Raw genomic sequence first — 25,920 nt, 5'->3', positions numbered from 1 at the left:
TGAGTCAAGCTTGGGACAGACCAGACAAATTGGCAGCCAGATACATTAGGCAATTCTGTTTACTGCTCTGGGGGCTTTGGAAAGAACACTGGACTGGGAGTCAGGGGCGAGGGCTATCAGGCTCTCTGGGTGAACCCCTTTTCTTTTCAGAGCCTCAGTTTTTACATTGGTGAAATGAAGGCCTTCAATCTATAAGCTCCCTAAGATTCTATGGGAGGGCAGGGAAGGGGCTGGGTCTGTCTCTATAGAACTGTCTTTGCAGAACACAGCATTAACCAGTGGCTTGTTCAGGAGCCAGCATCTTAACCCTAAGTCGTATCTAAGGTGGGGGGCAGGAAGAGGATGGTAAGATATTTCAGCCACGATGGCCAGGCTCCTTCCATCTCTGCATTTCTGTACAGCTGTTCCTGCAGCCTGATGGGGAGACGGACAGAGAGCAGGCAGGGAGGACTGCTATTGCCTTCTCTTTCCTTTTTTCCAGCCAGTGAGCCATGGGGAGAGTTTAATGAAAATTGATGGAGAAATTTAAAAAAAAAGGCAGAGGGAGGGTTGGAGGGCGGAAGGGGGAGAAATGGGATGCTGCAGTAGGGAGGAGGGAGGGACGGAGGAATGGAAGATGCTGGGGCCTGAAGGTGGAGGCTGGGGGAATGGAGGACTTGGCTGGTTTCCCAGGAGCTGCCCCTTTTCAGCTCAGCATCCCCAGGACAGATTTGCAGTGACATGGTACAGCTGTGCACAGGCATGGAGGGAAGGGGAGAACAGGGGAGGGAAGGCCTGGGGGATGGAAGATGGGGGCAGGGGGAAGAGGCACAGATTTGGTCGTTCAGAGACGGGAGAGGCATCTGGAGTTCTTGAGTCACCCTGGGCCCCTAGGCTGGAGGACAAGGTGGGCCGCCAGTGAGGGTCAAGCCCATTCTCTAAGCCAGCCAAGACACTAGCTTTCATTTATTGAGCTCATTACAAAGCGTTTTCACATCCATCCATTTATCTCTCACTGTGAATCCTCACTGCTACCTGAGGAGGAGGGCTGGGCATGCAGGAGGGAGGATGCCTCTCTGGGGAGATAAAGCCACCTGCCTGGAGTGGAAGGGAGCGAGGGTTTTGCTGTTCAGTTGTTTCAGTTGTATCCAACTCTCTGTGACCACATTTGGGATTTTCTTGGCAGAGATACTGGAGTGGTTTGCCATTTCCTTCTCCAGCTCATTTTACAAATGAGGAAACTGAGGCAAAGAGGATTAAGTGACTTGCTCGAGGTCATATAGCTAGTAAGTGTGTAAGGCCACATTTGAACTCAGGTCTTCCTAACTCCAAGGCTAGTGCTTTATCCACTGTGCCACCCAAATTAGGCATTTAATATGATGTCATTTTGTCCTTACAACAACTCTATGAAACAGGTACTATTATATTCCCCATTTTACAGTTGAGGAAACTGAGTCAGACAGAGGTTTAAGTAACTTGCCTAAGGTTACAGAGCTAGTAGATATCTGAGGCGTGATCACAAGTCACTCCCCCTTTCTGGGATTTTATTCCCTTACCTTAAAAAAATGGGAGAAGAGGTAGGGGTGAGCAGGGAGATCTGGGACTGAGAGTATCTTGGCTTTCAGCCCTGGGTACTTGCCACTGTACAGTGAGGTCAGTTGACAGAGGGCAAGTCCGGAGTCCTTGAAGGCAATTCCTTCCAGCTCTTTAGAAATCTGGTCTCCAGAGTCTGCTTCCCCAGCACAGCCATGATGCCCCCTGCTTCTACATTGTATTGTTCAGGGAGACCCCCAGTGATCCATGGATCTATTTTCAAGGACCCTGCAAGAGACTCAGCATTTGGAAAGTGCTTTAGGCAGGAAATGAGTCAGTGGGAGAAAGTCTTTTGTGGGGGGCCACCATCATACTAGTACACTTAGCAGGACCCTTAGAGATGCCATGATGTCAGAGCTGGGGAGAATCTTAGAGCATAGAATGGCAGAGCTGGAGGGACCTTAAGATGCAGAACCTTGATTGACAGACCTGGGAGGGCCTTTAGAACATAGAACACAGAATGTCAGACCTGGGAGGGCCTTCAGGACATAGAACATTGATTTCCAGACCTGGGAGGGCCTTCAGGACATAGAACACAGAATGTCAGATCTGGGAGGGCCTTTAGAACATAGAACACAGAATGTCAGACCTGGGTGGGCCTTCAGGACATAAGCCACTGATTGTCAGACCTGGAAGGGCCTTCAGGACACAGAACATTGATTGTCAGACCTGGGAGGGCCTTTAGAACATAGAACACAGAATGTCAGAACTGGAGGGGGAGTTAAGGATATGGAGTATAGAATGCCAGCTGAAAAGAACCTTAGAAATAATCTAGTTCAACACATGTATTTTACAGTTTTAATTGGAATAATAATAGAAAAATCCCTGAGACTGTAAAGTGGTGTGATCTTGGGCAAAGTCTTCCCCACTCTGAGCTCCAGTTTCCTTCTCTTTAAAATACAAAAAATGCTCCCCATCTTCCCACCCCATAGGCGGCTGGGAGAATTTCAGGTTCTGCAAAAGAGAGATTGTCTGTAAAATCAGGTGCTCAGTGGTGCCCCCTGGTGGGAGATTCTTCCATGATAGGCCTTGCTTCTGCTTGCTTCTTGGCTCTGAGCTGAAGATAATTTTATTCTAGCAACCTTTCCTCCTCCCTTTGGGCCCCAATTGGTGGAGTAGGTGGCCCCTCCTAGTGGAGCAGGGGTCCAAAAATGAAAGACATTTTGAAAAGAAAGGAAAGGGGGTCTATACATGCTCCATGGTAGTACACGGTATGGGGATTTATTGGGACTGTGAATAAAGCCCCCAGGGTTTGGGTTTGGGGGAAGGTTCTTCCATTTTCCTAGTTCCTCATTAGTTTTTAGTCCTTCCCCATAAGCATGAAGGAAGCAGAGTAGTAGCTAGCAGTTTTGGTGTCTGGGCCAAGCAGCACTAAAAAAATGCTCCCTCAAATTAACATTTTAATAGAAATTCATTTGGGGGGGGGAGGGAGGGGACACCCATTAATCAACAAGGGTTTCTTAAGCATCTACTACACACCACCCATAGAGCTAGGCAATGGGGATCCAAAGACAAATGTGAAATAATTCTTGCCCATAAGTAGGGGGGTTAACAGTAAATAATTCTAATAGGATACTTGAAATGAATACCCATTTTGTTGCATAGGTATGTGTAATATATAGGGAAGAGGCACTGGGCCTGTGATTTCACTGATACAGGGAATGTCCTGATGAGGAAACTTGCAGTTCCAATGCAGATATTTTAAGTAGCAGACACCTTAAGATGGAGTGGTGATCTTATCTGCAACTTGTAGTCTTGGACAGGGTTCTTATTCTGGGGTCCACAGTTCCTCAAAGAGTCCATTGACAGATTTCAGGGGGCTCTGTGACTTTGGATGGGGAAAAATTACATCTTTATTTTAATATAATTGGTTATATTATGTGTCTTATTCATTTAAAAGGATTATTTTGAGAAGGGAACCATACACTTTACCAGACGGGCCAAAGGGGACTGTGGCACACACCCTTGTCTTAGTAGTTTAGTAGTGTCAAACTCAAACAGAAATGGATCCCTGATGCTGCATCTTGACTTAGAAAACCACAAATTAACACCGTCTATGTCATATTGCATTTTTATATACTTTGGTTAGATATTTCCTAAATACATTTTAATCTGGTTCTGTATTCAGGAGTTTTGCTGTTCACTTGAGGCTGAGGGGCTGAGAGTTTGATACCTCTATTCTGGAACAATGAAAGGTTAAGTGACTTATCCAGGAGCCTATAGCCAGTCTGTGTCAGAATCAAGATGTGAACCTAAGGTTTTTTGGCTTCAAGGCCAGACCTGCCCATTAGGCCATTCTACCTCTTTAGGATATTTAGTAGTGGTGGTTGTGGGATAAGGCTCTACCATTTAGGGGACTGGGAATCAGGAAATGTGTCATAGAGGAGGTTGTGATTGAGGTGAGCTTTAAAGAAAACTAGGGACTCCAAAAGGCAAACATGGGGAGGGAGTGCATTCTAGGTATGGGGTAATTATTTAGAAAAAGCATGGAGACAGGAGGTGGGAGTGTCTTGTGTGAGGAAAAGCAAGAAAGCCTGACTAGACTGTAGACTGTAGACTGAAGAGTATAGGGGCTGTTAGCACCTCTTAAATTTCAGCAGCCTGGGCTAAAGCCCCCACTGCCCCACCCTGGTTGTGGCTCTGGGCTCTTTGGCTGGATGCAGTCTAGCTTGTGGACAGAAGGCAAAATGAAGTTTTGTACAGGGTGCCCCTGTGTGTGATGCAACAGTGACCTCCTGTGGAGCATTTAGTAAACTTCAGAAACAGCCAGCTTCAGCAAACCACTTCAGAGTCCTCTGCCAGGCAAAGGAATAAGGAAATGTCAGATGCGAAAAACCTCAGAGAGAGTCTAAGCCCCTCTTCCCCCATTATAAAGAGGGGGAAACTGAGATTAATCAAAGGGGGAGGAAAGAGGTAGCAACCAGGACACAAATCCAGGTTCCCTGAAGGCTCCTATCAGGTCATTCACTGTCTAGTAAGTGGTTCGGATGTGTTGCACACTGAGATGCTGGGGGGCTGTGGGTGAATAGAGAGCCCTGGTCCTGGCGTCAGAAGAACTGGGTTCCAGTTCTAGGTTCAGGTTTTAATTAGCTGTGTGAGTGTGGGCAAATGGATTTTTGGAGAAGATAATCTCGGAGCTATCTTTTAAGTCCCAATTCCTATAGCCCTCTGATCTGTAAAATGGTCATAAGACCTTAAGAAAGGGATCTGTAAATTATAAATTGCTATAGAACTTATGGTGGAGATGATGATGAAGTAATCAGCGAACATTTGTTAAGCAACTACTATGTGTGAGGCACCATGCAAAGTGCTGGGGACTCAAAGCCCTAAGTGAAACAGTGCCTGCCCTCGAGGAGCTTATATTTTAACTGGGGAAGACAACATGTACACATACTGTGAAAATATATGTTAAAATTTTTTCTATTATATATATTATATCATATCATATCATATTACATTATATATTATTGCATTGTAACATAACATATATGTAATATATAATATATAATAATTATATAATTTATATTATTATATTATATTTATTATATTATTTATTATGTCTATTTCTGTTATGGTTTTCTCCAAGACTATAATACAGAATGTTGCATGTTAAGCACATATGAGAAGTTCATGACATGTATGATGGTCTAGTCCTGAGTGGAGAAGGTATTACTGATGCATGTGGAGAGAGGAATTGGTTAGGAAAGATGTCCTGGAGGAGGTAGTCTTTGAGCAATACCTTATGGAATGTTTAGGATCTCAATTTAATTCAACAAACATTTATTAAGCACCTACTTTGTGCCAAACCCAGTGTTAGGAGGCTGGGGTTCAAAGACAAAAATGAGAAGGTCATTACACTTAAAGAGCTTATATTCTTTCTGGAGGGGATACAGCTTGTTCACAGAAAACTATCATATGAGGAAAATGAAGGATTGGAGACTGAAGAGGATATTCCAGGCACTGGGAACAGCCAAAGTATCTGAAGTAGGATGAGTGTCACAGGATGGAAGAATTTGAGATTTAAGAGGGGCCTCATAGCCATTTAGTCCAGCCCCTCCTCCCCATAAGACACCCAACAAATGGTCGTCCAGCTTCTGCTCAGCGACCTCCGCAGAGGAGCAACCCTTCCCCTCTTGGGGAGAGCCATTCATTCCACTTTGGGCAGCTCTGATTTTTAGGAAGGTTTTCCTGACATCAGGTTGAAATTTTCCTTTCTGCGACTTCCTCCCAATGCTCCTTGTTCTGAAGTCCCACTTTCTTCCTCTTCCAGAAGCTGTTCCAGCATGTGAAGGGAGCCATCATGTGCCCCCCCCCCGCCCCCGCCCAAGTCTTCGCTAGGCTGCACAGCCCCAGGCCCTTCACTTGATCCTCACATGGCATGGACTCAAGGCCCTTGACCATCCTGGCTGCCCTCCTCTGGTCACTCCAGCTTAGCAATGTCCTACTGAAGCTGTCTTGTGTATAACAACACACTGCTCTAAGTGCGTTCTGATGAGGGTGGGATGCTTACCTCCTTACTCCTGCACACTATTCCCCTCCTAATGCAACCCATTAGCTTTTTTTTGGCTTCTCCACACTGATGACTCATTTTTGAGCTTGCTATTCACTAAGATCCCCCAATCTTTTTTTCTGAACAACTTCTGTGTAGCCAAGTCTGTTTGCCTCAGTTTCTTCATATGAAGTTGAGTTTTTGTGCCTGAGTACAAGACTTGGGCACAAATTCCTGCTGAATTTATCCTTATTAGATTTAGCACAAAGCTCTAGTCTGCCAAAATCCTTTTGGATCCTGCCTCTGTCATCCAGGGTAGCTACGTGGTGCAGTGGATGGAGCACTGGGCTTGGAATCAGGAAGACTCAGCTTTCAGAGTTCAAATCTGCCCTTAGACACTTACCAGCTGTGTGATGCTGGGCAAGTGATTTGACCCTATTTGCTTTAGTTTCCTCATCTATAAAATGACCTGGAGAAGGAAATGGCAAACTACTCCGGGATCTTTGCCAAGAAAACCCCAAGTGAAGTCATGAAGAATTGGACATGGCTGAAAGATCTCAACAACAACAATAAACTCTGTCATCCAATGTGCTAGTTAGCCCTCCTAACTTTATATTATCTGGAAATTTGATGAACACACACTACTATGCTCTTATCCTGGTCATTAACAAAAACATTTAATTGAGTAGTGTCGACCAGATCTCTGGATTATTCCTCTGGAGACTTCCTGCTGTATTGGCATTGAATCATTTGCAACCTCTCTTTGTGTCCAGTCAACCAACCAATCTAATCCCCATATGTCCACCTTGTCTAGAAGGGCGCTGTGGCATTCTTGATCCAAATATTGGTTCCAATTCAGGAGGGCTAAAGCATAGGACAACTAGGTGGTGCCAAAGTGCACAGTGTCAGGCCTGGAGTCACAAAGACTCATCTTCCTGAGTTCAAATCACTTAAGCCTTTTTGCTTCAGTTTCCTCGTCTGTAAAATGAGCTGGAAAAGGAAATGACAAACCACTCCAGGATCTTTGCCAAGAAAACCCCAAATGGGGTCAGGAAGAGTCAAACACAATTGAAATGACTCAGCAACAATTACAACAACAAAGCATAGGGCATGAGGAGGGACAGCAGGCTGATGGCTCTACTTCTCCATTTTTATTTCTCTTCAAGATGGTCACCCACCAAGTCCCTGGCCTTAGGGATCAGAGATGAGAAAGACTTAGAAGTGTATAGGCAAAAACAATCCTTTCCCAAAGGATAACAGTTCAGAAATGCAAGCAGGGTATAGGGAGAAGAACATGACAGGGCTCAGGTCATGGCTGAAAGCTCATGAGAGCCAATTGTTAAATTTTCAGTGTGAGAATTTACACCCTGGAAAGTGGCAAATGCTGCAAAGGAGAGGTTGATTTGTTGGTTTTCTTTGTCTAGGCTTAAGAAAGTGATGGAGATGATATTAATAATGCAGATTAAATTTAAAAAGTGTATTATACATGCATTTTACCCCCAGAGAGCTGGTTGTTACACATTTACCAGTACTTCCTTATCTCAGGTTTCATGTGTGTAGCTAAGGTCAAGCAGACTGGAATGAATAGTTCGTTCTGTTAGCTTGAGAGACCCATATTTTATGGGCAATCAATCAATAAATAGACATCATGTGGTACTGGAGAAAGGTGAATTTTGTCCTACTTGTCAAAAAAGGAAGAAGGAGGCAGATACTTCAAATTATGGGCTAATGAACTTATGTTCTATTCTTGGTAAAACTGTGGAACTCATCGTTAAAGGGATGCTTTATGATCACATAGAAAATGAAGCAGCGATTACTAGAGAATGTAGGTAGGGCTGGCTTAGATATTTGATGGTCCTTCCCGTTCTGACACTTGAAGGCCCCGTGAGGAAGTGGTACTATTTTCCTAGGATAGTCCTGGTCTGGAGAGGACCTGGATCAGGAATGTTCTTCTGCCTGGCTCCAGATGGCGCTAGACGGGGTCCAGGTTCTGATGTGGTGACTCCAAGTCCTGAAGTCCTTGTACCTTCAGGTACCTGGGCTGTGAGGGTACTGCCTGATTAAGTTCTCCACTACATAGCAGCTGTTTTTCTCTAATTGTCTCTTAAATGCCAGATGGCTCACCAGCTTATTCAGATGACTTTAAATTGTTATCACCACAATGGAGGAGAATGGAGGAGACAAAACCTAGGTGGGAAGGATGAGCAGTCCCAACCATGGCTGCACTAAAGCTGTGCACTAGGAGAATGGTTGAAAGAATTAGGTTATAGGAAGAGCTTGACAGCTCCAAACCGGGGGCCAGATTTAGCAACCGTGTGACCCGGGGCAAGTCACTTAACTGCTGTCTGCCTCTATTTCTCCAACTATAAGATGAAGATAATAATAGGACCCACTTCCCAGGGTTGTTGTGAGGATCAAATGAGCTAGTATTTATAAAAAGCTTTGGACGCATAGTAAACACTTAATCAATGCTTATTTCCTTGTTCCCTCCCTTAAATGTGCCCGGAACTGGACACAATCTTTGAGATGGAATCTGACCAGGGCAGAAGAAAATAGGACTCTCACTCCTTGACCATGGACACCATGTTTCTAAGAATATAGCCTAAGATTGGATATTAACTTTTTAAAATTAGCATCTATAATCATGCTATTGACACCTATTAAACTTGTGGTTTATTAACCCTGCCCCTGACACCCCGCCAGCTCCAGATCGCTTTCATATAATCCAATGCCAAGCTGGAACTCCTACACTTGTGTGCTGATTCTGAACCTACAATTCAGGACTTTACATTGACCACACCCTGACTCCCTCCCCCAACTACTCCTCCCACCTCCCCTGGTCAATTTCATCTGGTTAGTTAGCAGATTGTCAAAATAATTTTGGATCCTGCTCTTTCATCCGGTGGATTAATTGTCCTTCCTGACTTTGTATAAGGTGCAAATGCAAACTGCTAAGCGTCTCTATCTTAGGACCATAGTTCTAGGGCTAGAAGAAACCTTGAGTTCCTAAGTGTCCAACCCCTTCATTTTTATAAATGAGGAAACTGAGGTCAAGGAAAGTTAAGTGACTGGCATAAATGTCAGAGATGGGATTTGAACCCAACTCTTTGGAATTTAGAGCAAGTGTTCTCCCACTGCACTGTGATAGCAGACCACCGTTCTCCAAGTCTTCCTTTTTTTCTCCTGCTCACAAAAATCTTGATCTAGAAACAAATATTCACAGTGACTACAGAAATGTAAATGGAAAGAATAGCAATAAATTAACAAGAATGCTGCAAAATTATATAGAGCAAGGAGGGCTTGAAAGAAGAGACATGAGAAGACATCCCAACCCAATCCCTTGGTAGACAGGGGAGTTCTGCAAGCATTGTATGTGACACATATTTTCAGACTTTTTCAATGTATTGATCAGATATGCTGACTTTTCCTTCCTTTCTTCCTTCCTTCCTTCCCACCCTCCCTTTTTACTTCCTTCCTTCCTTCTTTCTCTTTCTTTCTTTCTTTCTTTCTCTCTCTCCCTTCCTTCCTTCCTTTCTTTCTTTCTTTCTTTCTTTCTTTCTTTCTTTCTTTCTTTCTTTCTTTCTTTCTGTCTTTCTCTCTCTCTCTCTCCCTCTCTCTCTCTCTCCCCCTTTCTTTCTTTCTTTCTTCCTTCCTTCCTTCCTTCCTTCCTTCCTACCTTCCTTCCTTCCTTCCTTCCTTCCTTCCTTCCTTCTTTTCTTCCTTTCATTCTTTCCTTTTAAGAAAGTGGCTGGCATTTGTCCATTAATTAATGCTCTTTGGATATGGTCATTTGATTTATGGATAAAACTTAAAGAGTAGGGAAAAGGTAAGCTCATGTTCTTTCTCACTTTATCTTCAAGGACGTAGCAGGAGATTTTTAGCAAATACTTGCTGGAATCCAGAAAATCCAGGTCTAGGGAATTCTTCCTGACTGTCTAATGGATCTGACATGATGTGTACTTCATGAACTGTTGCTTCTTTTTAGTGATTTTGTCTTTTAAAAATCTTTATGAAGGACTCTTTTCACAATCTGTTCAAGAATTGTTCCTATCTTCCCGTTTTTAGTGAACAGAATCCTATTTTGTTATATCCCTATTTGTTATATGGGATAGCTCTAGGAAAAGGGAAGAGGAAGGGATACTGGGGGAAACTATGGTGATGTGAAAAAAAAAACCAAAATACATGAATGAAAACTTGCTTTAAAAAATCTTGGCCAAGATGGAGTCTCTGACAGAGCCTTGCAGCATTGTAGACATCTTTCTGAGACGACATATTCAATACTTTCAGGATCTGTAATTTCATTTGAGTATTTCCTTCATGGATATAGATTGTAATCCCTCTATACCAGGGGCTCAACCTGGGGGACATGAAACTGGTTTTAAAAAATATACATTTTGACAGTTGTATTTCAATATAATTAATTTCTTTTGTAATCCTATGTATTTTATACATTGAAAGACAGTATTGTGAGAAGGGTGCCCCAGATTGCTAAAGGGGTTCATGATTTTTTTCAGTTGTTTCAGTCCTGTCCAACTCTTTGTGACCCCATTTAGGGTTTTCTTAGCAAAGATATTAGAGTGTTTTGCTATTTCTTTCTCCAGCTCATTTTACAAATGAGGAAACTGAGGCAAACAGTGTTAAGTGACTTGCCCAGGGTCACACAGCAGTAAGTGTCTGAGGCCAGATTTGAACTCAGGGGTTCATGATACAAAGTGCTTAAGAGACTTGCTCTGTGCTTCAGTAGATGAAAAACTCATTTGCTTCTCAAGCCAACAAGTCAAGGCAAATAAGACAAAGCATTTATTAAGCATCTACTATGTGCTGAGCACTGTGCTAAAAGGTAGGAATTCATAGAAAGGCCAAAAACCAGTCTCTGTTCTCAAGGAGTTCACAGTCTAACCCAGTGATGAACTTCCTTGAATTTAGCTGGGATAGTCTAACTTTCTGGGCTGGCATTGATCCATTAGATAATGCTTTTCAGATATGGTCATTTAATTGATAGAGAACACTTAAAGAGTAGGGAAAAGGCAAGTTTATATTCTTCCTCACTTTATCTTCAAGGATATAGCAAGAGATTTTTTTTTATCACATATTTGCTGGAATTCAGAAAATCCAGGTCTAGGTCTCCTTGACTGTCTAATGGATTTGACATGACACGTATATCATGAAGTCTTGCTTCTTTCTATGATTCTGTCTTTTAAAAATCTTTGTGAAGGATCCATTTCAGAATCTGTTCAAGACTTTTTCCTATCTTTCCATTTTTAGTGGACAGAATCCTAACTTTCTGTGTATCAGATCTATCCCTGTTTTTTTGTTGCTGCTCATACAGTTCAATCTGCCTCCCCTGCTCCCCACTGCCACCCCATCCCCTGGCCTAGAACCCTTTCCACCCATTGTTCTCTATGGTAAACATCAATATTCACATTTACCTACACAAGGAGGCTCTTTTTCTCAGCAATAGGACACATGCATAATATACACGAGTTTGGAGTGGGTGTTGGTCTCTTCCAAATGCCAAGCTGATCTCAGTCATTTGACCCAGAAACCTGTGATGCTCAACTCTATCAGACAATGAGGTATGTGAAAACCCCATTTCTTTAAGTGGTCCTCTCCCTGTGGTGGCATCTAGTCACCAGTGATAATGAGAGCACTGTAATTACCCAGCAGTCCTCCCTGCCCAACGACCACAGAGCGGCCAGACTGGCTTTCATGAAATAGGATTAGATTTTATAAGTAGGGATATGGGTCCTTTAGATATTTACATAAAAGCCAAAGCTTGATGAAAGCATCAATGATTCATGGGAGGCTATTGTTAGTAAATCCTACAAAGGGTTTACCACATATCTTTGTCTTCCTCATATATGCGTGTGACAGTCTCTGGTCTACAGAGAGTGGCTCTCGGTGCCCACAGAGCTTTTTTGTGCTTATTATCTACATGACCTCTTTGCTCTTGCTGCTCAGTAAGGGTAACAATCAAGCCTGCTCAGACCCTGTCTCCCCACCCCTCTCCAAGCCGCCAAAGGCAGGGCAGTGGTCCAGGTCCACTCTCAGTGTGAAAACTAATCTTGTAAGTGCTTTGAACGGCAATTTCTTTAGGGACATAAAAGGGCTTTTTAGTAGATTATCTTCCTGTCATCTTTAAATTTATTGCTGAAGAGGGGGAGCCTGCTGATGGCACTCTGCTGATGCGTGCCTCTCTAAGATGGGGCCAGAGTCAGGCAGGCAGCCAGTGGGGGCTGTTTCTCATGGCATACTGTGTCATCGGGTGCTGTGTGGAACATTCATTGGCTCACCCAAACTGTTTACATACTCCTCCTCTCTTCTTCTTCTTCTTCTTCTTCTTCTTCTTCTTCTTCTTCTTCTTCTTCTTCTTCTTCTGCTCCTCCTCCTCCTCTTCCTCCTCCTCCTCCTTCTCCTTCTTCTTCCTCCCCCTCTTCTTCTTCTCCCTCTTCCTTTTCTTCTTCTTCTCCCTCTTCTTCTTCCTTCTTCTTCCTTCTCTTTCCCCTTCTTCTTCCTTCTTCTTCTTCCTTCTTTTACCTCTTCTTCTTCCTCCTCTTCCTTTTCTTCTTCTTCCTCTTCCTTTTCTTCTTCCTCCTCCTCTTCTTCTTTCTTCTTCTTTTTCCTCCTCTTCCTTTTCTTCATCTTCTTCCTCCTCCCCCTACTCCTCTTCCTCTTCCTCCTCCTCCTCTTCTTGTTCTTGTCCTTTTTCTTGTTCTTCTTGTTCTCCTCCTACTCCTTTTTCTTTTTCTTCCTCCTCTTCCTTTTCTTCTCCTTACTCTTCCTTTTCTTTTTCTTCTTCTTCCTCCTCCTCCTCTCTTCTTCTTCTTCTCCTCCTCCTCCTCCTTCTTCCTCCTCCTCCTCCTCCTCTTCTTCTTCTTCTTCTTCTTCTTCTTCTTCTTCTTCTTCTTCTTCTTCTTCTTCTTCTTCTTCTCCTCCTCCTCCTCCTCCTTCTTCCTCCCTCTCTTGTTTTTCCTCCTATTCCTCTTCTTCTTCCTCTTCCTTTTCTTCTTCTCCCTCTTCTTCTTCCTCTTCTTCTTTTTCCTTCTTCTTCTTCCTGCTTTTTCTCTTCTTCCTCCTCTTCCTTTTCTTCTTCCTCCTCCCCCTCCTCCTCTTCCTCCTCCCCCTCCTCCTCTTCCTCCTCCCCCTCCTCCTCTTCCTTTTCCTCCTCCTCCTCTTCTTGTTCTTGTTCTTCTTCTTTTTCTTCTTCTTCCTCCTCTTCCTTTTCTTCTTCTTGTTTCTTCTTCTTTTTCCTCTTATTCCTCCTCTTCTTTTTCTTCTTCCTCTTCCTTTTCTTCTTCCTCCTCCCCCTCCTCCTCTTCCTCCTCCTCTTCTTGTTCTTGTTCTTTTTCTTGTTCTCCTCCTCCTTCTCTTTCTCCTCCTCCTCCTCCTCCTTCTCTTTGTGACTCTTGGCCAATTATTTGTCCAACGTGGATATTTGCATGTTGTGTCCCCCAATAGAATGTGAGCTCCTTGAGGGCAGAGACTATCTTTTGTCTCTTTTTGTATTCCCAGAGCTTAGCACAGTGCCCAGCATGTAGTAGGTATTTAATAAATGCTTGTTGACTAATTGGCTGATTGCCCTCCTTGGGCCTCAGTTTCCTTATCTGTAAAATGAAGAAGGTGGATTAGAAATCTCTGACATTCTCGGGGTTCTTCTCTTCCTCTGTAAGCTCCTTGGGAGTGGGGATTGTTTAATTCTTTGCATTTGTCCTGGAATGTAGCAGGTACTTAGTAGCTACTTATTGATTGATTGTTCACCCTCCATCCTTTTTCTTTCTCTTCTTTCTACCTCTCATTTTCTTTTGCTCCCTCTCTCCCAGGCTAGTAGATAGAACTTCTGGGGTAGTAGCAAAACATTTAAATAAAGTTATTCCACATTTTGACTTTCCCCATCACAGTTTTGATATATTGCAGGTTGGCATAAGAAATTAAATGGGAATTTTGGGAGAGTTTTGCAGAAGCCATGGATGACACATGAAGGCCAGCAGACAACACAGAGCCTATGACCAAATACTTAAACCAAATTTCACAATAAGGCACTGTAAATACCCCATAAAAGAAAAAGAAAAAAATTCATACTTCTTCTCTGGTATGAAGAGAGGGCCAAAAAATTTTACACAGATTTTCCAGATTGTGAGGCAATCCTTTCAATGAGGAAGAGATAATTGTAATGATAATTGAGTGAGGTCACAAAGAATCAAGGTTAGAAATGGGGCAGAAACTTGTGGATCAGCAGCTGACCTTTGTTACCCTTCTCCATAAAAGGTTTAGGTTGGCCCAGTTGTCTGGAGTTGGGTCAAATGATAGATGAGGTCCCAAGGAGCTGTCCAGGGACTTGAGTGGGTGGATGTGTTGGGCTATGAATGGACAATGCTGAGTCTGAATTTTTCCAGTTCGCAGGGAACCCTGTGAACCTGTTCTTGGCTGTTACAGAGTGCTCCTGTAAATAGTTTGGTATATATGTATCTGTCTCATCTTATAAATGAGAGAAATAAGAGTCAGATATATTGTTACGATTTTAGCTTTACTCAAGTATATAAAAAAATCCAAAAACCAAAAAAATGAATTTTTAGATGAAAAAAAAAACATCCAAACTTGGGAAGAAGTATCTTACATACCCTTGGTTCAGCTCTTACCTCAGACATTTATTACCTTTGTTACATTGGTTAAATCACTTCGTCTTTCAGGCCTTCAAATTTCCTCATCTGAAAATGGGGAAGTTGGACAAGATGGCCTTGGAGGTCCTTCCAGTTCTATATCTTTGACCTTCTAACTTCCTTATTTTTATGAATTACAGTCAGTCTCCCCCTAAATCTCCTAGGCTCACAATCTCAGAGTTATCTTTCATTTTTTTTCCTCTTCCTCTTTCTCATTGCTTGTCCCCCACCCCCTAGCTAAGTGGCTAAAGCACTGGGCCTGGAATCAGGAAGACCTTAATTCAGATCTAGCCTCAGACATTCATTAGCTGTATGACCCTTTAACCTCTGTCTGCCTCAGTTTCCTGAACTGTAAAATGAGGGATCATAATAGCACCTACCTCATAGGGTTATTTTGAGGATCAAGTGAGATCATAGTGCCTGACACATAGGCCCTTAACAAATGCTTGTTTCCTTCCTTTTCCCCCTCCCCTCCTCCATTCACTTGTTTGCCAAGTCTTGTCAATTCTGTCTTCACCCTATCTTTTCAATCTTTCACTTCTTCTGTCCTAATCCAGGCTCTTATTACCTCCTACCTGGACCACTGCATCAGCTGCTACCTTTGCTTTCTGACTCCAGGCTCTCCCTTTTTATTCTTCATGCCACTGCCCACTTAATCTTCCTCAGGCACACATCTAACCCTGTCACTCCCTGCCTTGGAATCTCTCCATTTCTCCTATTGTCTACTAAGTAAGGTCCAAAATCCTTTTCTTTGCACTCAAGGCCTTCCCCAGTCAGGTTCCCACCAACCTTTCCGGCATTATTACTCCTAGTCCCCCTTCACAATTCTCTGCCTTAGTCAGACCAGACAATTTGTTGTTGCTTGAATGTTGTCTCCCCTGCTAGAATGTAAAGTTCTTTTGAGTAGGTATTGTTTCCTTTGTGGTTTCTAAATCTATTATCTCATGGATCTCTGGGCCTCAGTTTCTTCACCTGTAAAATGAGAGGTTTGGATTTGAAGACTTCTAGGACCCCTCCCAGCTCTAAATCTATTATTCTATGACTTCTCTGGGCTTTAGTTTTTTCAGAGCATTGGATGTGATGACCTCTAGGTCTCTCCCAACTCTATTATCTCTGACCCTCCAGCTTTATTATGACCTCTTTGGGCCTCAGTTTCCTTATTTGAAGGGATTGGACTAGATGACCTCTGAGATCCCCTTCCAGCTCTAAGCCCATGACCCTGAGCAGGTGGAACTTGGCAGGAGGGAACAAGAATGGCTCCTTTGAAAAGGCTCGCAAAGCTCTCAACCAGTTTGCTTCCTGTTGCTGGGCACAGACTGTCCCTTTGTGCCTCCATTTGAGACCTGAGCAAATTAGAGGCCACCCATGTGATACTGCCATCAGTGCTGAGAATGTGCTCACACTCTGTCAGGGACCCAGCAGGGCATTTGTATTCTTTCTCAAAGAAGCCATCAACATGATTCATGCCAGACAGAGTCCTTTGGCCTCCCCAGGGTCTGATGGCTTCGCCTGTCTCTCTAATTCCCTCATTGTCAAACACTTCACCAAACAATGGAATTTATATCCATCCTGGACCATTAATGGAGGTAATGTGAAGTCCTACTCTAATAAATAACTGAGTGGGAGCTTTTAAAGAGCCACTTGAGAATGAGTGGCAGGAAATGAAAACAGGGAGGGGCTAGCATGGAATGTCAGGGTCAGATGGGGCCCAGCAACTGGCTCCCCACTAACTCCTACCTGGCTCCCATGTCGGAATGGGCAGGAAATAACTCTAATAAAGCAGGAAAAAAGACCCCCTGGAGAAGGGGTCTGTGAGCAGGGGATTTAATGTCAGAGGGAAACTTAAAGACCCTCTGATTACCCCTCACATTTGCATATGAGTAAAGTGAGTTCCAGGGAGGCTGGGAATGGCCCAAGGTCACACAGGTAGTGTCAGAAATTCTATGACTCTAAAGTCAATGCTCTTTTCCTTGTATGCTACTGATCTTATCGCATCACACTCATGTGGGCAAGAGATGACCTTGAGGTGGGAATGGAAACCAACATTCCCAGCCAGGTCAGTTTGGGAAAGGTTTCCTTCAACCCTAGGTCTGCTGGAGGTAGAAGGCAGCCCCTCTATCCATGCTGCCCCTCATACCTTGTGTGATTCCTTAGCTGACTTCTCCCACCTTTCTCTATTGTAAATGAGGCTGGGAATAGATGGAAAAACCCAACAATACTTCTTTATGATCATGTAAACTTAGCTCTGAAACTTTTGTATCTTCAGATTTGATTATGAGCTACTGAAAAGATACTGGTTTTTGCCTTTCTTTGAATTTTCAGCCCTTAGCACAATGCCTGTCTTGTGGTAGGCACTTAATAATTGTTTGTTGTGTATTGACTGATTGACAGATCACAGATCCATTGGATTGAGATCTGGAAGGGAACTTTAGGGACCATTAATTCTCCCATTGTCTGCTAAGTGAGAAGTTGGATTAGATATCATCATAAGATTACAGGTTCATAGAGTCAGAGCAGAAAGTGACTTTAGAGACTATTGGGGTCAACTTGTTTCTTTTATAGAGGAGAAAATCATCCCTGAGAGGTCAAGTGATTTGCCTAAAATCATGCAGAGACTAAGTGGAAGAGTAGACATTTAAACCCAGGTCCTCTGATTCCAAATTTATCACCCTTGCTATCATACCTAGTGCCTGGTGATGTCTAACACCTTTCTAAGTCCCACAATCTAATTCAACCTATTCATTTTAGAGGAGCAAGTTGACACTCAGAGGAGGGAAGAGGCCTGGTCCAGGTCATGTTGGATTAGGAACACAGGGGCCCTACTGCAGCTTTGACCCTCTCTCTATCACGCAAGGGTTGCCTCTTAGAGGAATCAAAACATTTGATATAGGGATTGGGGCACCCTTGATTTCTAGAGCATCTGAGGATTTATAGTTGAGGGACACCTTACATGGCATTTACTCTACCCCTCCCCCCAATTTTACAGAGTAGAGGAAATACAGAGGGAAAATAGATTTTCCCAAGGTCATGTCTTGCTTGGAAATGTCAGAACCAAGATTTTAATCCCAGGTGACATGTGGTCAGACCTATGTGTTAGGCAGGTTGTTTCATTAGCTGTGTGGACGATTGATTAGGGGTTGAAAGGGGGAGGGGATGAAGGCAAGGATATTGACGAGGAGGTTATTGCAATAGTTCAAGTGCTGATGAGCTAGACTGGTAGTAAGTAGTGTGAAGGCAGGGAAGGGGATAGATGAAGGAAACACTGTGGAGATAGAATTGGTAAGATTTGAATTTGAGGGGTTGGGGGAAAGAAAAAGAAGAGTTAAATATGAACTTGAAGTTGTAAACCCAGGTAACTGGAAGATGGTAGGTCCTCAACACTCAGAGATATTTCTGGATACAGCAGAGTTAGTGGGGGAAATAAGTTCTGTTTTGGATATCTTGATTTTTGGTGCCAAGGGCATATCTAAATGGAAATGTCCAGCAGGCAGTTAGTGATAAAAAAGTGAAGGTCAGCAGAGGGATCATATATATTTGTGAGTGGTCTACATGTAGATGATAACTGAACACATAGGAGTGGATAAAGGTAATGAGAGAATAGAGATTATAGAGAGAAGAGGGTCTAGGACAAAGCCGTGTGTGTGTGTGTGTGTGTGTGTGTGTGTGTGTCTGTCTGTCTGCTTCTTATCTAGCAGCAGATGAATGATGAACTAGCAAAGGAATGTGAGGAGAAGTCAGATAGACAGGAAGAAAATCAGAAATTGGAACATCATGGAATCCAAGGAAGGAGAGAATATCTGGGAAGAGGAGATGGTCAGTGATGTCAAAAACTTCAGAGAGGTCAAGGAGAATAAGGATTGAATAAAGACCATGGGATTTAGCTATAAAGAGAGATCATGGGTAACTTTGGAGTTAGCTGTTTCTGTTATGTGGTGAGGTCAGAAGCCACATCCCAAAGAACTCTCAGAAAGGTAAGGTGACTGTGCAAAGTGTCTTATAAGTGTCAGATTCAGGACTGGAACTCAGAACTTCTGACTCAAAACCCAGTGCTGTGTTTGGGGCTGGGCTGATGCCTCTGTCCAAGGTACACATTCTCTCTTGTCACAGTTGCTTCTGATGGGGGGTAGGGGTGGGGAGAGGAAGTTAAGGAGAGCCTCACATTCTAAGGCTCAGTTTCACAGCAGGGCTTCTCTACCTTCTGTCATCTCTAGGTGGATGGTATTCTGTGCTTGGCTGACATCCTGACTGACAGTAGCCACTCTGAAGCCACCCGAGCAGAGGCTGCTGCTGTGGTCGCCCAGATAACCTCTCCACACCTGCCTGTGACCCAGCATCTCAGCAGTTTCCTGGAGAACATGGAGGAGATCGTGACAGCCCTCATCAGTGAGTGATTGTGGTTAGATGTTAGGGAGAATCAGCGGGAATGGGGACCAGAGGATCCTCAGGACCGCTATTATGGAAAGTCTTATGTATAGGAGGCAAACCATGTAGTATTATTTAAGAGGCACTGGGAAGGCCCTGGTGGTTCCAAACATCTCTTACAGCCTGTCATTCCACTGTTAGATAATTGTCCCTTTTGGTCACAAAGCCTATTTATTGTCAAGATTACAACTTCATAATAATGGAATATAGGCTGTCAGAGTCAGAAGGGACTTTGAATTGTCTCATTCAAACTGAGCACTAAGGAGGGGTGGGACTTGACCCAAGTCATGCAGGAAGTTAGTGGCCAAGCCAAGACTAAATAAAGCCTGTCTCTCGACTTTGCTAGAGGACTCATGGGTCCTAGAGGCAGAAGAACCTTGGAGATGTCTAGTGCAAACCTCTCATTTTGCAGATGAGGAAACCAAGACCCTGAGAGGGGAAATATCTTAGGAATAATCATAGGGCCATAGGTTTGGGACTAGAAGGGGCCTTGGAGGCCATCATTTCTAAATCTCTCATTTTGTACATAAGGAAACTGAAGCCCAGAAAAGTGAAGTCAGTCTAGGAATGAATGGATGGATGGATGGATGGATGAATAAAGTATTTAGTAGATACTATGTACAAAGCACTGTGCTAAGCTCCAGGAATACAAATAGAAAAGTAAGATAGGCTTTGCCTTCAAGGATCTTACCTTTTAAAGAAGGAGCCAACACATATGGAAGGTTTCCCCCTAAATTCAGATGGAAAAGTCCCATGGTCCTTAGGATTCATTGACAAAGCAGATGGTAATACCTCAGATATGACCAATAAGTAAATGGCAGATGCAGGATTCAAACCCCATGCCTTCTGATTTCAAATCCAGGACCCCCTTTCCTCTGTCCCAGGATGCCTGCCTTATATAAGGGTAGTGTTCAAATCCATGCTCTCTACCTCCTAATTCTGGGCAATCTCTACTTCGTTGGGCCACCTGTCCCCAGCTCTCCTCTCTCCTGGCCTCTCAAAAAATGGGTGAGGTGTATGTATACATATACATACAGGATGAGGTAATAGGTAGCCAGCAGGTGTGTAAGCCAGGGACATCTCAGTTCAGATCCTGCTTAGGACATATACTGGCTGTGTAATAAATCTCTTAACCTTCCTGGAATCTCACCAGTCTCTAAGACCTTAAATTGCCACATGAAAATGGTGCCAATCTGCTTTTCCTCTTCTGAGAATTCCCAGTACCAATAAAATCATAGGTCCAATTTGTATTTCAATATGTGTTTATAATATATATATATATATATATACACACACACACACATATATATATATATACATGCACACATGTGTGTACATATATGTCTCATGATTTTAGAGAATTTTGAGATATCCCTTCAGAAATCGAGAGTCACTGAACTAGGACTTGAAATTTGATGGGCTTAAGGAAACTGGGAAGGGTTTAGACTAATCTGAGTGATTCCTTTTGCTGGAAGCTGCAGTACTCACGGAGGAGGCCTGGGCGGGAATAAATGGAAGTCTTCCTAGTTTGTTCAAAAATGCTTGGGTCAAAACATAGGGCTATTTGTCTACCTCTTCCTCTGTTGTCCTTTCCCTGTATCTCCCTCCCCTAGTTCCCTAGTCCAGCCCTAGTTTCTTGACAAAAGCTCCCCTGGGAGAACAGCACTGTGCATTCTACCTCAGTAGACAGGCTATTTTCTTGGGGGAGCTGGGCATCAGGGAGATGAGGAAGAACTAAAAAAAGTCAGGAGAAGTTGGGTGTATATCCCCTCCAATTTTTTCTTTCTTCTTCCCTCCCTCCCTTCCTTCCTTCCTTTCTTCCTTCCTTCCTTTCTTTTTTCTTTCTTCCTTTTTTCTCTCTTTCTTCCTCCCTTTCCATACTTCTTTTGTAACATTTATAAGTGAGTCACCAGATTGCTCTATTTAATCTTCTTAATACACAGTGAGATTAAATGGCTGGATGACTCAGACCATAGTTAAAATAAACGAGGGCCAAAATTAAAAGGCACTTAGATGGTTGTGTTAATAATTGCTGTGTCAGCAGTGGCCAGGTTGTCAGGGAAGTGGGGACGAGTTTGCCAACTATGAAAAAGTGGTTGTCGTAGAGTGTGGGGGTAGATGCATAGCTCTCCTCCCCCCACCCCCCCCTGCCCCGCCCCATGCTAGATGGAGGTGGCTGAGCCCTTGATTCCTCTGGCCAGTGGAGTGGGATGGTCACTAACTAAGGGAAAGTTCACCCAGCTCTGGACTCCTGAGTCAGGGAAACTCAGAGAATGTAAGGGCTGGAAGAGCTCTTAGAAACCACCTAGATCAAATCTTTTCTTTACAAATGGGGAAAACCTGCTCAAGGTCATCTAGGTATTTGATGGCAGATATAGCTCCAGAATTCAGGTCTTGGAGTAGCTGGGTGGTGCAGTGGATAGAGCACTGGCCCTGGAGTCAGGAGGACCTGAGTCCAAATCCAGCCTCAGACCCATACTAGCTGTGTGACCCTGGGCAAGTCACTTAACCTCAATTGCCTCCCAAGACAAACAAAAGAATTCAGGTCTCTTTTCTCTGTGCCACAATGCCCAGAATATTCCCACCATCATTTTAATTAGATTTATTGTTTTTAGTTTACAACATAAAGTTCTACAAGTTTTTTGAGTTCCAAATTTTCTTCCCCTCCCTCCCCTCCCCCCTCCCCCCAAGACAGTATGGAATCCGATATATATTCTACATATGCCTTCGCAACAAATTTATTTACACAATAGTCAAATTGCAAAGAAGAATTGTGACCAATGGAATGACTCATGAGAGAGAAGAAACAAAACCAAAAAAAAAAAAGAAAAAAGAAAAAAAGAGAGCAAATAGTTTGCCTTAATCTGCATTCAGACTCCGTAGTTCTTTCTCTGGATGTAGATAGATCTTTCCATCATGAGTCCTTTGGAGCTGTCTTTGAACCTTGCATCTATCTATCTATCTATCTATCTATCTATCTATCTATCTATCAAGTTAGTCATCATAGAAGCAAAATCACTGTGGTTGTGTACAATGTTCTCCTGGTTCTGCTCCCCTCACTTGGCATCAGATCATGTAGGTCTTTCCAAGTTATTATGAAGTCCGTATCTTCCCCATTTCTTATAGCACAATAGTATTCCATTACATTCATATACCACAACTTGTTTAGCCATTCCCCAATTGATGGGCATCCCTTTGATTTCCAATTCTTTGCTACCACAAAAAGAGCTGTTTTAAATATTTTTGTACATACAGGTCCCTTTCCTACTTCTGTGATCTCTTTGGGATACAGCCCTAGAAGTGGTATTGCTGGGTCAAAGGGTATGCACATTTTTATAGCCCTTTGAGCAAATTGCTCTCCAGAATGGCTGGATCTGTTCACTCCACCAACAATGTAACAGTGTTCGAATTTTCCCACATCCTCTCCAACATTTATTATTTTCCTGTTTTGTCATGTTAGCCAACCTGATATTCCCACCATCATGGTGAGCCTGGGTGCATTGGAGCGGGGAGGAGAGCAGGGATTAACCCTTAAAACAAAAGTTACGAACCATGGAGGAGAAGAGGCTTCAAGGCTCCAACCATGTTGGAGAATTTAGGGACACCAAGGCACAGATGGTAGCTTCTTCCCTGTTCTGTTACTTCTGTTTCAACATGCTCATTGATTCCTCTTGGGACCCCATTGGTATATACTATTCCAGGTGAGCTAAAACCAAGGAGATCCTAGAATGCTGTGGTTAAGTTGGAACCATTTCAAGAACCAGTAGTCAAAAGGTTATCTGGAGCCAGGGGATACATAGATATGGAGATGTATGCAAGACATTGGGCAAAATACATGGCAAACAGAATAGCAGATCTGTGATACTAGCAACAAGGAGACCTTGAAAGAAAGACAATTCCTGCCTCAGCCAGGAAACCTCATATGTGATATGGCATGAGCCAATCTGGCCACCCAGTGCCTGCAGGTGACAGTAGGTGATTCATGTGAATGAACATAGATGGAGGGAGGTATACCAGGGAGAAGGGCAGATAGGACCCTTCAAGTCTTGGATGTGGGACTTTCTGGCCATGTGCTGGTTCTGTTTGAGTTGTAGGCTCCTATAAGTACTTCCTCCCACAGCACCAGAAAGATTTCTTTGAAATCAGCCTATGGGGGTGGTGTCTCCCTCCTCTAATCCAGGCTCTGTCCCTACCCCCAGAACTGTGCCAAGAGGCCTCATCTGGTGAAGTCTTCCTATTGGCTTCTGCAGCTCTTGCCAACATCACTTTCTTTGATACTATGGCCTGTGAGATGCTCTTGCAGCTGAACGCCATGCGCATCCTCCTAGAAGCCTGTGCTGACAAGCAGAGAGTGGACACACCCTACACTCGAGACCAGGTGAGCATGTCTGCAGAAAGAATGGACACAGAGTGAGTCTCCTTGGTTACTGATGAAGTGGGAGAAGAGGTGGCAATAATCGTGATGGGTCAAGAAGGACTTCCTGAGTATGGTTAGGGGCTGGAGCTCCGTATCCTGTTCTATAGCTCTGGTGGTCAACTGGTGATCTTGTCAATTCAGCAACAATATGCACTGAACATGTAAAGTGTTTATGACACTGGAAGCATTGGGCTATTCTCTGGGGTGGGAAAAGAGGCATATCCAAAAAGTAAGAAAATTTAGTCCTCGCCCCCTAGAGATTTAAAGTCTAGTTGGGGAGATTCTATCTATCTGTCTATCTATCTATCTATCTATCTATCTATCTATCTCTCTATCTATCTATCATCTATCTATCTGTCTGTCTATCTAGCATCTGTCTGTCTATCTACCCATCTATGTCTGTTTATTAATCTGTGTATCTATCTATCTCTGTCTATCTATTTTTCTATCTACCTATGTCTATCTATCTTCCTATGTCTGTTTATCTATCTATCTATCTATCTATCTATCTATCTATCTATCTATCTGCCTGCATATCCTATCAGGGCTAGGTCCCAGAGTTCTCAGCAAGACAATTAAGTAGAGCACATTTAGCTCTTTCCCACCTGTTACCTCCTTTGATCTCTGATGCAGCACCAGAAAGGAGATTGGGCATATCAGAGCACAGAATATAGATTTGGAGCTGTAAGAGACCATAAGGGTCATCTAATTTCCTTCTCCCCATTTAACAGATGAGCAACCTGAGGTGTACAGAGAATTAAGTGTCTTGCCTACATCAGAGATAATAGCGATGAGAATAATGATGGTGGTAGCACCTGATGTTCCAAGAGCACCTTAAGCTTTAAAAAGTAATTTCCTCACTACCCTGGAGTTGTTATAGAAGCATTAGCATTGTTACCGCCATTTTAGAGATGACAACATTGAGGCCAGAGAGGAACAGTGTCACAAAGCACATTAGTGGCAGAGTCAGAACTAGAACCCAGGTCTGACCTCTAGCCCAAGGTTAATTCAATCAGGATATGCTGAGGAATAGAAAGAAATGCTGTCCTAGGCTGGCAGTACCAAGCTAGCTGGGTTTATCTTGATTGCTGGAGATGGGAAGGCTCCAAACCTTGGTATTCTATGAATCTCTGAAACTGAGCAGGGCAGAGGTGGGACGGTGGTGATCAAGAAACTACTCGTTTTTGGAACATGATTTAGCTGGGGTGTATCTGCATAGGTTTGCTGATGGCAGACAAAGCCCTTAGGTTAAGTAGTGTTCTCAATTTTTGATGTCTTATACTTGTAGGAAAAATCTAGGGCATAGCCTATTCTAGGGAGCCTTGTGGGTAATCCTGAACAAACTACAAAGTGCGTAGATTGCTCTGTGAAATACCATGTCTAAACTATGGAGGAGAGTTTGTGAACTACTGACACCAACTAGTGATATGCAGTTCACAAAGGAAATTCCCAGTGCTTAGTGGTTTGCCTACAATGTAGAATTTTGGTTATTTGGAGTCAACACGAAGAAACTCTGTAAATAATCACAGACAAACTGCAAAGTGCAATAAAACTGTGTTGTGAATGACAGGTATACAGGAATGATGGTACCTGGCTTGGGACCATAGAACACCTAGGAAGGCTCTCTCCTCCCTCTTTTCCTGCTTTCTTTCCTTCTCCTTTACAGATGTCTGCCTCTTGTCTCCTCTCACCTCTCTTCTGGTCATTTACTCCAAGAAGATCTGCGTTCCTGGATAGCCCCTTTTTTGCTGAACCTCAGAACTGAGCCTTTCTCCTTCTTTGAGATGCTTGGTGCCTTTTTGCCTTCTGACAGTGTTTATTCTCTTGGGTGAGTTTCCACCTTGGATACAACAACTTATGTAAGACTCTCTGTGGCTTCCTCTCCTAATGACTTTCTCTCTGCCACCCGCTCCCATTCCTTGCCCATCTTCTTTACACTCTCCTAGACTCCTTCTAGACAGAGGTTATCCAGGGAGTCAAGAGCACCTGGCATTGGGAAATGGTCCCAAAGCAAGGCCAGACAACACTTGGGTTGTAGCTGGAGCACTAACTCTGGAGTCAAAAACCTAGGTTCAAATCTGACCCTTGACAGCTGTGTGATCTTGGGCAAGGTATTTAACTTCTTGGCCCTCAATTTCCCTGGCTGTAAAATGAAGGGGTTGGACTAGATGACCTCTGCAGACCCTCCCAGCTCTAAATCTATCATCTTCCTAGGTCAACATCCGCTTTACTCCCTACGTCCCTATTTTCAATATTCCTAGATGTAATGAGCACTCCTAAGAAGAGTAACTGACATTTCTCTAGTTCTTTCAGGTTTAAAAGTGCTTTCGTCACAACAGCCTGGTTAGGTAGGCAGTGCAAGG

At 43.4% G+C, this 25,920-nt stretch overlaps 1 protein-coding gene across 1 annotated transcript in view; it reads left to right on the top strand.

Annotated features, from left to right (window-relative positions):
* The window catches only part of INSC (INSC spindle orientation adaptor protein), a 121,480-nt gene that overhangs the window by 69,271 nt on the left and 26,289 nt on the right, over positions 1-25,920 (top strand). Inside the window, exons 8-9 of the mRNA XM_036765103.1 lie at positions 18,930-19,101; positions 23,340-23,518. Of these exons, the coding sequence (XP_036620998.1) occupies positions 18,930-19,101; positions 23,340-23,518 (351 nt within the window). The remainder of the gene's footprint in view (positions 1-18,929; positions 19,102-23,339; positions 23,519-25,920) is intronic.

This window comes from Trichosurus vulpecula, chromosome 6 (assembly GCF_011100635.1).
Source record: "Trichosurus vulpecula isolate mTriVul1 chromosome 6, mTriVul1.pri, whole genome shotgun sequence".
Lineage (NCBI taxonomy): Eukaryota > Metazoa > Chordata > Mammalia > Diprotodontia > Phalangeridae > Trichosurus > Trichosurus vulpecula.
Note: the sequence above shows the minus strand (reverse complement) of the source record. Positions and strands in the feature narration are given on the sequence as shown.